Here is a 12,400-nt window from a genome sequence, read left to right as displayed (position 1 = left end):
ATGTTTCACATTGGTTTGAGCATATGGATGTTCCACGATTGAACTGATCTGCACAGAGTCCGACATGAACCCTACTGAACATCTTTGGGATGAACTAAAATGTCGGGTAAGGAAATACGAACAACATCCAACTTCTTTGCGAGAACTTGACAGACATTTTCAGGATGAATGGAGGGAAATACCAGCTAAAGTATATCAGTAAAAGTATACCATTGAGAGTATGTGATGACATTAAGGTCAAAGGAGCCCCACTAAGTAGTAACATATGGAAATAAATACTACTTTTGAGTCTTGCTCAGGCGTCCAATTACTTTTGGCAGGATAAGTGTATGCAAATATGGAAGCTGCTCTCAATTTCCTATTGACGGTCACTACCTCAGCACGATTACCACCAGAGCTTGTGGTTGCTCCCAAGCTCTGGAGACCATAGAAGACTTGTATTTTAAAACTTGTGGGTCCTGCTAAAGACCTATGCTATTTAGGGGTCCAACTGTCACTACTCCAGCAGGTACCCATAACTCCACTAACCTATGTAATTTCTTCTAGTAGTTCTTGACACCATTAATTCACCTACTAAACCCCATCAAGAAATCATCTGCCCTATCACCCCCACCGCAGTTGGTTGACTAGTGCTGACTAGGGATGAGCGAGCGTACTCGCTAAGGCAAATTACTCGAGCAAGTATCGCCATTTTCAAGTACATGCCTGCTTGCCCGAAAAGATGCGGGGAGCGGTGGGGAATGGGGGGAGATATCTCTCTCTCTCTCCCCCCCCCCCCCCCCCCGCTTCCCTCCTGCTCACTCTCGCAACTCACCGCTCACCCCCGCCGGCCCCCAAATCTTTTCGGACGAGCGGGCATGTACTCGAAAATGACGATACTCGCTCGAGTAATTTGCCTTAGCGAGTACGCTCGCTCATCTCTAGTCAGCACTAGTCAACCAACTGTAACTACTCCCCCAGTAGTATACACTGTAATACTGCCCTCTATAGACAAGAACAAGCAAGTGAACAGTGGAAGAATCTTCATATCTGTCTAGAGTTGCCCTTTATAGGAATCTTCAAAGCACACAGACAGATAAGACAGACAGACACAAGTGCTCCTAAAGTCACCATCTGGTTTCAGGACCGGGACCAAAGGGGGATATGACCTGCACTTGTTCTTCTCTTCTATCCCATCCAGTAGTTCCTGGTCCCTTAAACAGCCCTTCAAGATGGCCGACGCAATTTTTTAACTAGCCTACCCAAAGTGTGCCCCGCTCTGTGATTGCAGTGTGCCCCGCTCTGTGATTGCAGTGTGCCCCGCTCTGTGATTGCAGTGTGCCCCGCTCTGTGATTGTGCCTGTGAAATGATTGTTCACCGGGCGATTATTTGTTGTTGAAGCATTAACCTACTTCTATCTAAGTGCTAGAACTCGCACTTTAGCAGCCATCGCTAATTGCTGTGGTGAAGTTGAAAGTCCAGGCACAGCCCAGCAATTAGCGGTAAATTATAATGGTACCGCCACCCGCTGCCACTCGGGTAGGAGCGCCCTAAAGTGTGCGGCCGCCTTTATTCTACGGAATCCATCAATGTTACAACTGTATAATAAATCCTCCCGCTGTCATATCACATCAGGGAGTAATCACGGAGGCTACATGGACCTCTCCAGAGCCAGCCTGACCGTTCTTCCGGGCGCCGGCCCCTGTCACCGGCACCCATCAGAGACTGAAGAGACAGCTGGGAACATGACAAATGATGACACCCCAAAGGTCACCAGTACTCCGCATTACATGGGGACTGACAGCTTTATTATAAGGATAGATGGCAGAAAGCAGAGAGTTATATCTGACAGGGCTTATAGAGAATGGAAGGATGGAGGGGGATAGACAGATATGAGATAGATAGATAGATAGATAGATAGATAGATAGATAGATAGATAGATAGATAGATAGATAGATAGATAGATAGATAGATAGATAGAAAGATAGATATGAGATAGATAGATAGATAGATAGATAGATAGATAGATAGATAGATAGATAGATAGATAGATAGATAGATATGAGATAGATAGATAGATAGATAGATAGATAGATAAATATTAGATAGGAGATAGATACATAGATGATAGATAATGAGATAAATAGATATGAGATAGATAGATAGATAGATAGATAGATAGATAGATAGATAGATAGATAGGAGATAGATAGATAGATAGATATGAGATAGATAGATATTAGATAGATACATAGATGATAGATAATGAGATAAATAGATAGGAGATGGATAGATAGATAGATAGATAGATAGATAGATAGATAGATAGATAGATATATAGATAGATATGAGATAGATAGATAAATAGATAGATAGATAAATAGATAGATATGAGATAGATAGATAGATAGATAGATATGTGATAGATAGATATGAGATAGATAGATATGAGATAGATAGATAGATAGATAGATAGATAGATAGATAGATAGATAGATATGTGATAGATAGATATGAGATAGATAGATAGATAGATAGATAGATAGATAGATAGATAGATAGATAGATAGATATGAGATAGATAGATATGAGATAGATAGATAGATAGATAGATAGATAGATAGATAGATAGATAGATAGATAGATAGATAGAAGATAGATAGATAGATAGATAGATAGATATGGCATAGATAGATAGGAGATAGATAGATATGAGATAGATAGATAGATAGATAGATAGATAGATAGATAGATAGATAGATAGATAGATAGATAGATAGATAGATAGATAAATAGGAGATAGATGGATGGATAGGAGATGGATAGATAGATAGATAGAGAGATAGATAGATAGATAGATAGATAGATAGATAATTAGATAGATAGATATTTCATTATGTCAGTTGCTGCCCACACATTTTCGGAGAACTGATCCCAAACAAGCTGCAGCATACACTGCTACTCTCTTTGGCCCCATCCACGTGTGCGGTGTGAACTCATCGACTGACAACCTATAAAATCTAGGAAATATCTATAATCTCTCACCTTAAAGGCAATGTCATAGAACTCTCCGCTGTTGCTGAGGGACGGGCGCCCGGACATGACCATGCCATTGCTATGGGTTTCGTTGCCCACCTTGCCATTCTCCTTGGCGGGTGGAATGCTGCAAGAAGCCGGAGAGCTGCCGCTGCCTTTACTCTTCTGACTCTTCTTCCTGGACATGATGTGACCGCTCAGAGTCACCGTCTTCTAGCCAGAGTCACAGAGAAGGTGGAGGGGTTCGGACTACTTCTGGTGTCTTGGAGGATGTTGAGGATTACTGGACTACAACCCCTGACATCTGAATGGCAGTCTCATGCACTCTGGACTGGACCGAGTCTTCCAGATGTCTAATTGCCCATAAATTCTATAGTCACAGGTTGTCAAACAGCAGCCAAAAATTAACCCCTTGGTCTCTGAGTCCTGGCTTGCTTGCTGCTTCTTCTTAAAGGGTCCTCGGTGGTGCGGTCCGTCTCGCTGCTGCTGTCTAAGCTCAGCGTCCCCCTTCCCGCTCTGCGCTCTCTCTCTGTCCCCTGACAGCTGATGTCTCCTCTGCTGCTTTGTGAGGTCTCTCAGATCTTTGCAATCTGTTGTCTGCTGCTCCGACCGTCTTTGGCCCTTGCTCTGCACTCTCTGGGGGTCTCTCTAGGATTGCACTCTCTATGTATCCGGGGGGAGCACACCCCAAGTTACATGATCACCCCAAAACACAGCGTCACACAGGCTGCAATAGTGTGCACACCCTAAAGTAACACCAGTGCAGCTGGTTATATTACAGGTCACCCCTAGTGCTGACTGCACCCTAAAGTATAATACAGCATGCAGCCTAGTGCAAAGGGACAGCACTAGAGAGCGCCCCCTAGAGTACAGACCATGCACCCTAATATTGTAGCAGACTCTGCACCCCAATACTCCCACACTGACCCCTCCACATTCCTGATATGAACTCCACCAATCTTACAGCTCAGTTCTGTTCGCCCCAGTTCTCACCCCAAAACTGCCTGTACTGTACCCCAACACCCAGCACTGCGCCCCAATACAAGTGCTTAGACCTGCCCCCACCAGCAACGCCTTCTTCCTGCAAGCACTGCACCCCAATACTGGCAGTGAACCCCGCAGTGCGGTCCCGGTTCTCCCGCTCCGCCGCTGCTTGCTCCGGATGGTTCCGATCCTCGGTCGCCGCTTCCTCTCACCTCTCAGGCGCCGGTATCAGCCTCTGTAGGAGGGCGGGGCGCCGTCCTGACTGACGGGCGCCGTAACCAATCAGCATTGTCAGGCAATGACAACAAGAGGCAAAGGGAATTTACTCGGCCTATGAGCGCTGACTGGGGCGGGGTTATGTAAATCAGTCGGGACAGATGCTGCTTGATCCTTTCCAATACAAATAATGTGTCATGTCTCTGTCTCCCACCCTGTCCTCCTTCTGCTCCTCCTGTCCCCCCTCTGCTTCTCCTGTCCCCCCTCTGCTCCTCCTGTCCTCCCTCTACTCCTCCTGTCCCCTCTGCTCCCCCTGCCCCCCCTATGCTTCTCCTGTCCTCCCTCTGCTCCTCCTGTACCCCCTCTGTCTCCCACCCTGCCCTTCCTCTGCTCCTCCTGCCCCCTCTGTCTACCACCCTCTCTCCCCTCTGCTCCTCCTGTCTTCCCTCTGCTCCTCCTGTCCCCCCTCTGCTCCTCCTGTCCCCCCTATGCTCCTCCTGATCTCCCTTTGCTCCTCCTGTCCTCCTTCTGTCCCCTTTCTGCTCTTCCTGTCCTCCCTCTGCTCCTCCTGTCACTCCTCTGTCTCCAACCCTGTCCTTCCTCTGCTTCTCCTGTCCTCCCTCCTGTGTCCTCCCTATGCTCCTCTTTGTCCTCCCTCTGCCCCTTCTGTCCTCCATCTGGTTCTACTGTCCCCCCTCTGCTCTTCCTCTCCTTCCTCTGTCCCCCCTCTGCCCCTTCTGTCCTCCCTCTGCTCCTCCTGTCCTCCCCCTGCTGCTCCTGGCCCCCGTATGCTCCTCCTGTCCTCCCTCTGCTCCTCCTGTCCCCCCTATGCTCCTCCTGTCCTATCTCTGCTCCTCCTGTCCCCCTTTTCCTTCTCCTGTGCTCCCTCTGCTCCTCCTGTCCTTCCTCTGCTCCTCCTGTAATCCCCTCACTCTGTCCTCCTTCTGCTCCTCCTGTAATCACCTCCCTCTGTCCTCCTTTTGCTCCTCATGTCCCCCTCTGCTCCTCCTGTCCCCTCTCTGTTCCTCCTGTCCCCTCTCTGCTCCTCTTGTCCTTCCTCTGCTCCTCCTGTCCTTCCTCTGCTCCTTCTGCAATCCCTTCACCTGTCCTCCCTCTGCTCCTCCTGTAATCCCCTCGCTTTGTCCTCCCTCTGCTTCTCCTGTCCCCCTCTGCTCCTCCTGTCCTCCCTCTACTCCTCCTGTCCTCTCTCTGCTCCTCATGTCCCCCCTCTGCTCCTCCTGCCCTCCCTCTGCTCTTCCTGTCCTTCCTCTGCTCCTCTTGTAACCCCCTCCCTCTGTCCTCCCTCTGCTCTTCCCTGTAATACCCTCACTCTGTCCTACCTCTACTCCTCATGCAATCACCTCTCCCTCTGCTCCCCCTGAAATCCCCTCACTCCCTGTCCTCCCTCTGCTCCTACAGTAGTCCTCTTTCCCCATGTCCTTCCTCTTCGCCTCCTGTAATCCACAACGCAGCCCGGGCCCTCCGCTCTGCTAATTATAACATCAGAAGTGTCCCTTTAATCGCCTCACTCACTGTCCTCTCTCTGCTCCTCCTGTAATTCCCTCACTCCCTGTCCTCTCTTTGCTCCTCCTTCTGTAATTCCCTCACTTCCTGTCCTCTCTCTGCTCCTCCTGTAATCCCCTCACTCCTTGTCCTCTCTTTGCTCCTCCTTCGGTAATTCCCTCACTCCTTGTCCTCTCTCTGCTCCTCCTGTAATCCCCTCACTCCCTGTCATCTCTCTGCTCCTCCTGCAATCCCCTCACTCCCTGTCCTCTCTCTGCTCCTCCTGCAATCCCCTCACTCCCTGTCCTTTCTCTGCTCCTCTTGTAATCCTCTCACTCCTTGTCCTCTCTTTCCTCCTCCTTCTGTAATTCCCTCACTCCCTGTCCTCTCTCTGCTCCTCCTGTAATCCCCTCACTCCCTGTCATCTCTCTGCTCCTCCTGTAATCTCCTCACTCCCTGTCCTCTCTATGCTCCTCCTGTTATCCCCTCACTCCCTGTCCCCTCCCTGCTCCTCCTGCAATCCCCTCAGTCCCTGTCCTTTCTCTGCTCCTCTTGTAATCCTCTCACTCCTTGTCCTCTCTTTGCTCCTCCTTCTGTAATTCCCTCACTCCCTGTCCTCTCTCTGCTCCTCCTGTAATCCCCTCACTCCCTGTCCTCTCTCTGCTCCTTCTGTAATCCCCTCACTCCCTGTCCTCTCTCTGCTCCTGCTCTAATCCCCTTACTCCCTTTCCTCTCTCTGCTCCTCCTGTAATCCCCTCACTCCCTGTCATCTCTCTGCTCCTCCTGTAATCCCCTCACTCCCTGTCATCTCTCTGCTCCTCCTGTAATCCCCTCACTCCCTGTCATCTCTGTGCTCCTCCTGTAATCCTCTCACTCCCTGTCATCTCTCTGCTCGTCCTGTAATCCCCTCACTCCCTGTCCTCTCTCTGCTCTTCCTGTAATCCCCTCACTCCCTGTCCTCTCTCTGCTCCTCCTGCAATCCCCTCACTTCCTTTCCTCTCTCTGCTCCTCCTGTAATCCCCTCACTCCCTGTCCTCTCTCTGCTCCTCCTGTAATCCCCTCACTCCCTGTCCTCTCTCTGCTCCTCCTGTAATCCCCTCATCCCCGTCCTCTCTCTGCTCCTCCTGTAATCCCCTCACTCCCTGTTATCTCTCTGCTCCTCCTGTAATCCCCTCACTCCCTGTCATCTCTCTGCTCCTCCTGTAATCCCCTCACTCCCTGTTATCCCTCTGCTCCTCCTGTAATCCCCTCACTCCCTGTCCTCTCTCTGCTCCTCCTGTAATCCCCTCACTCCCTGTCCTCTCTCTGCTCCTCCTGTAATCCCCTCACTACCTTTCCTCTCTCTGCTCCTCCTGTAATCCCCTCACTCCCTGTCCTCTCTTTGCTCCTCCTGAAATCCCCTCACTCCCTGTCCTCTTTCTGCTCCTCCTGTAATCCCCTCACTCCCTGTCCTCTCTCTGCTCCTCCTGTAATCCCCTCACTCCCTTTCCTCTCTCTGCTCCTCCTGTAATCCCCTCATCCCTGTCCTCTCTCTGCTCCTCCTGTAATCCCCTCACTCCCTGTCATCTCTCTGCTCCTCCTGTAATCCCCTCACTCCCTGTCATCTCTCTGCTCCTCTTGTAATCCCCTCACTCCCTTTCCTCTCTCTGCTCCTCCTGTAATCCCCTCATCCCTGTCCTCTCTCTACTCCTCCTGTAACCCCCTCACTCCCTTTCCTCTCTGCTCCTCCAGTAATCTCCCCATCCCTGTCCTCTCTCTGCTCCTCCTGTAATCCCCTCACTCCCTGTCATCTCTCTGCTCCTCCTGTAATCCCCTCACTCCCTGTCATCTCTCTGCTCCTCCTGTAATCCCCTCACTCCCTGTCATCTCTCTGCTCCTCCTGTAATCCCCTCAGCCCAGCCCTCTCTCTGCTCCTCCTGTAATCCCCTCACTCCCTGTCCCCTCTCTGCTTCTCCTGTAATCCCCTCACTCCCTGTCATCTCTCTGCTCCTCCTGTAATCCCCTCACTCCCTGTCCTCTCTCTGCTCCTCCTGTAATTCCCTCACTCCCTGTCCTCTCTCTGCTCCTCCTGTAATCCCCTCACTCCCTGTCATCTCTTTGCTCCTCCTGTAATCCCCTCACTTCCAGCCCTCTCTCTGCTCCTCCTGTAATCCCCTCACTGCCTGTCCCCTCTCTGCTCCTCCTGTAATCCCCTCACTCCCTGTCATCTCTCTGCTCCTCCTGTAATCCCCTCACTCCCTGCCATCTCTCTGCTCCTCCTGTAATCCCCTCACTCCCTGTCCTCTCTCTGCTCCTCCTGTAATTCCCTCACTCCCTGTCCTTTCTCTGCTCCTCCTGTAATCCTCTCACTCCCTGTCCTCTTTGCTCCTTCTTTTGTAACCCCCTCACTCTGCTCCTCCTGTAATCCCCTCACTCCCTGTCCTCTCCCTGCTCCTCATGTAATCCCCTCACTCCCTGTCCTCTCTCTGCTCCTCCTGTAATCCCCTCAGTCCCTGTCCTCTCTCTGCTCCTCCTGTAATCCCCTCAGTCCCTGTCCTCTCTCTGCTCCTCCTGTAATCCCCTCACTCCCTGTTCTCTCTCTGCTCCTCCTGTAATCCCCTCACACCCTGTCCTCTCTCTGCTCCTCCTGTAATCCCCTCAGTCCCTGTCCTCTCTCTGCTCCTCCTGTAATCCCCTCACTCCCTGTTCTCTCTCTGCTCCTCCTGTAATCCCCTCACACCCTGTCCTCTCTCTGCTCCTCCTGTAATCCCCTCACTCCCTGTCCTCTCTCTGCTCCTCCTGTAATCCCCTCACACCCTGTCCTCTCTCTGCTCCTCCTGTGATCCCCTCACTCCCTGTCCTCTCTCTGCTCCTCCTGTAATCCCCTCACTCCCTGTCCTCTCTCTGCTCCTCCTGTAATCCCCTCACTCCCTGTCCTCTCTCTGCTTCTCCTGTAATCCCCTCACTCCCTGTCCTCTCTCTGCTCCTCCTGTAATCCCCTCACTCCCTGTCCTCTCTCTGTTCCTCCTGTAATCCCCTCACTCCCTGTCCTCTCTCTGCTCCTCCTGTAATCCCCTCACTCCCTGTCCTCTCTCTGTTCCTCCTGTAATCCCCTCACTCCCTGTCCTCTCTCTGCTCCTCCTGTAATACCCTCACTCCCTGTCCTCTCTCTGCTCCTCCTGTAATCCCCTCACTCCCTGTCATCTCTCTGCTCCTCCTGTAATCCCCTCACTCCCTGTCCTCTCTCTGCTCCTCCTGTAATTCCCTCACTCCCTGTCCTCTCTCTGCTCCTCCTGTAATTCCCTCACTCCCTGTCCTCTCTCTGCTCCTCTTGTAATCCCCTCACTCCCTGTCCTCTCTCTGCTCCTCCTGTAACCCCCTCACTCCCTGTCCTCTCTCTGCTCCTCCTGTAATCCCCTCACTCCCTGTCCTCTCCCTGCTCCTCCTGTAATCCCCTCACTCCCTGTCTTCTCTCTGCTCCTCCTGTAATCCCCTCACTCCCTGTCCTCTCTCTGCTCCTCCTGTAATCCCCTCACTCCTTGTCCTCTCCCTGCTCCTCCTGTAATCCCCTCACTCCCTGTCCTCTCTCTGCTCCTCCTGTAATCCCCTCACTCCCTGTCCTCTCTCTGCTCCTCCTGTAATCCCCTCACTCCTTGTCCTCTCTCTGCTCCTCCTGTAATCCCCTCACTCCCTGTCCTCTCTCTGCTCCTCCTGTAAACCCCTCACTCCTTGTCCTCTCCCTGCTCCTCCTGTAATCCCCTCACTCCCTGTCCTCTCTCTGCTCCTCCTGTAATCCCCTCACTCCTTGTCCTCTCCCTGCTCCTCCTGTAATCCCCTCACTCCCTGTCCTCTCTCTGCTCCTCCTGTAATCCCCTCACTCCCAGTTCTCTCAAAAGAATACGGATGCCTTAGAAATGGAAACAAACTGATGGAGATGGTTTTTGTTTTTAAATGATCCATTAAAAGAACAGAATCTTCGCTTTCCGTTTGAATTCTATTCTGCCATCCGATCCATTTAAGAAAAAAAGCAGATCAGTTCAAAATGGAAATCGAAACGCTGATCTATAGGAGCCCCAAATAGCAGGACTTCTCAGGATGGTGACCGTTGTGTTACCTGCAACACGTTTGTTTCTGGGGTTCTCCACGTCACATATGCAATATAAGCAGCGTAGAATAATGTCACGCTCGCGAATATATATACCCGGGTCCGGGTACTGTCTGTAGTCTCAGGTATATGGATGCTTGGAGACTTGGCCCTTCTGGGGTATACTAGTTTACTATATAGTAAACTGATAGATTCAACACTGCCCCCTGCTGTGCAGAATTGATACTTCTTCAGATTTCGCCTTCTGCTCTTTTCTCACTTGCTTGCATCTGACCACGTTCGGTTCGGAGTTATTTTCTCCTTGGGCTTTTTCTCACGTCTTTATCTTGGTATTGTCTTTGTTGAACCATAGTGAGGAACCCCCAAACCTGTGACTAGCAGCCAGGCCAGTCTCCTTTCTAGGGGCTGGTAAGAACCAATCATAGACTGACGGTACCATTGTTCGCTAAGCTGTTCCACACCCCTGAATGGCAATCCTGCCTAGCTATGATGTGATACATTCACCAGTCCCATATCACAGCACAGATAGGAATGGTCTTCTGCTTGCTCTGCCATCTGCTTCAGATGAATGGAATATACAGGTATATATAGCGCAGCGAGCAGAGGACAGCTGGTAAACATGTAATTAGCGTGTCACAGTTGTTTTGGAGAAAGTGTCTGTGATCAGCTGCAACTCTTCATCAATAGGGTATTTGATAAGTAATGCAATATAAGCACTAGGATCAGCCTGGTACTATATACTACTATTACATGGGCACTACAGAATATATTCCATCTGTATGCCTATGACCAGCATGCTATAACTAAGGGCATAACAGACGCCTGAAACATGTAAGTGTTTTTCTTCTGGTATGGATCTTATGAATTTGCCAGATAAAGCTTGAATTGGACCTTGCCCTTTAAGAGTATGCTGCTCTTCTTTGTTCCTACTGTGATAATCTGGAACATTTTAAGACTGTCTGTTCTCATTCTGCACTGTAACTATATTAAACGATCACTGCACTCAGAACACCTACTCAATAACGGGTTGTTCTACCTTTTTGGGCGATCACGGCTTTCAGATATCGGGGGAACAGATTCTACAAAGTGGTGAGCATCCTCCATATACAACTGGCCCCATGCCTGCTGCAGCAGCTCCGCCAGTTGGTGCACATTTTGGAGATAAGTGGGAGCAGATCTCACAGGCGTTTCCAGCATATCCCAAACATGATCAATGGGGTTAGAGCCCGGTGAGTTTGTCATGTCCCTCCAACCACTCCATAATGATCCGAGCTCGAGACCACGGAGCGTTGTCCTGATGAAATACGGCACTGTGGGAGAGGAGGACTTCCAGAAGATATGGGTGCAGACGGTCAGCTAACAGGTCCCTGTAGTGTTCACTATTCAAGGATTGCGGTATAATGACCAACATTTCTAGGTCAGGTCAGAAGAAGGCTGCCAGAGCATGATACCACCAACACTGGCCTGTTGAACCTGAACGGAGCACTAACAGGATAAGGTCTCATGCTATTTACCCCAGATGCGGACCTGGCCATCCATATGGTTCAGCAGGAAATGGGACTCATCACTCCGGATGACCTTCTGCTATGTGTCCAAGGTCCATTGACATCTTTCCTAGGCCCATGTGAGGCACCGGTGGCAATGTTGGGGAGTTATCAGGAGCACCCTTTTGTCAGTCTTTGGCAGCTATTGAACCCCAGCCAACGGAAGGTACACTCCTTGGTCATTGTAGGAATTTGCCTAACTTCCCTGCCGTTGTACTGTTGGGCCAGTTGGTCCACTGTGCCACATCCTTGCTGAGATCATGGCCTGCTGCTGTGTGATCTTCTGTTTGATGTCTGTCCATGGTTCAACCAGTCTTGGCACACTCTTAATACCATGTTCAGGAACAGTCAACAAGTACAACTGATTCAGAAATACTGGCACAACACCTCCGGGCACCAACAATCTGCCCGCGGTCAAAGTCACTCAACTCACCACGTTTACCCATTACTGCCAAATGTTGTCTTCTGCAGCGCAGAGGAAAAGTCAGCACATTATCTGAGAGCAGACTGCAACAGGACCCACTGGTGTAACTATAGGGCATGCGGTTGCACCAGGGCCAAGGAACCTTAGGGGGCCCATAAGGCTTCTCCTCTCCATATAGGGAGCCTAGTACTATGGATAAAGCATTATAGTTGGGAGCCCTATTACAGGTTTTGCATTTATGGCCCAAGAGCTTCACGTTACGCTTCTGCGTTAGGGGTTAAGAGAATTTGGGGAGCCCCAAGATAAACTTTTGAGCCCATGAGCCTTTAGCTACGCCCCTGACGAGACCATTACATAGTACCGCATTACTGATCACAAGATGTTACTTGCCAGCATTTCCTGATGCAGTGATCGTTCAGTATTAGTAAATCTGCTTCAAAGTGTGAAACCAGCCTAAGCCAAGTTTTTCAACAACTCAGACAACCTCTTCAAAAGTCAGAAATTATACATTAGTCGCCCACAGCAAATCTGATGATATACATTTATTTCCCTATTATTTAGAACACATACAGTCCCCCACTCAGCGATGGCACGGTGTCACTCACACATTATATATTATTATAGTACG

At 50.1% G+C, this 12,400-nt stretch overlaps 1 protein-coding gene across 1 annotated transcript in view; it reads right to left on the bottom strand.

Moving 5' to 3' along the window:
- The window catches only part of RAB26 (RAB26, member RAS oncogene family), a 252,217-nt gene extending 247,789 nt beyond the window's left edge, over positions 1-4,428 (bottom strand). Inside the window, exon 1 of the mRNA XM_066576568.1 lies at positions 3,027-4,428. Within this exon, the coding sequence (XP_066432665.1) occupies positions 3,027-3,203 (177 nt within the window). The 5' untranslated portion in view covers positions 3,204-4,428. The remainder of the gene's footprint in view (positions 1-3,026) is intronic.
- Between the last annotated feature and the right edge of the window lie 7,972 nt (positions 4,429-12,400).

Source organism: Eleutherodactylus coqui, chromosome 8, assembly GCF_035609145.1.
Source record: "Eleutherodactylus coqui strain aEleCoq1 chromosome 8, aEleCoq1.hap1, whole genome shotgun sequence".
NCBI lineage: Eukaryota > Metazoa > Chordata > Amphibia > Anura > Eleutherodactylidae > Eleutherodactylus > Eleutherodactylus coqui.
Note: the sequence above shows the minus strand (reverse complement) of the source record. Positions and strands in the feature narration are given on the sequence as shown.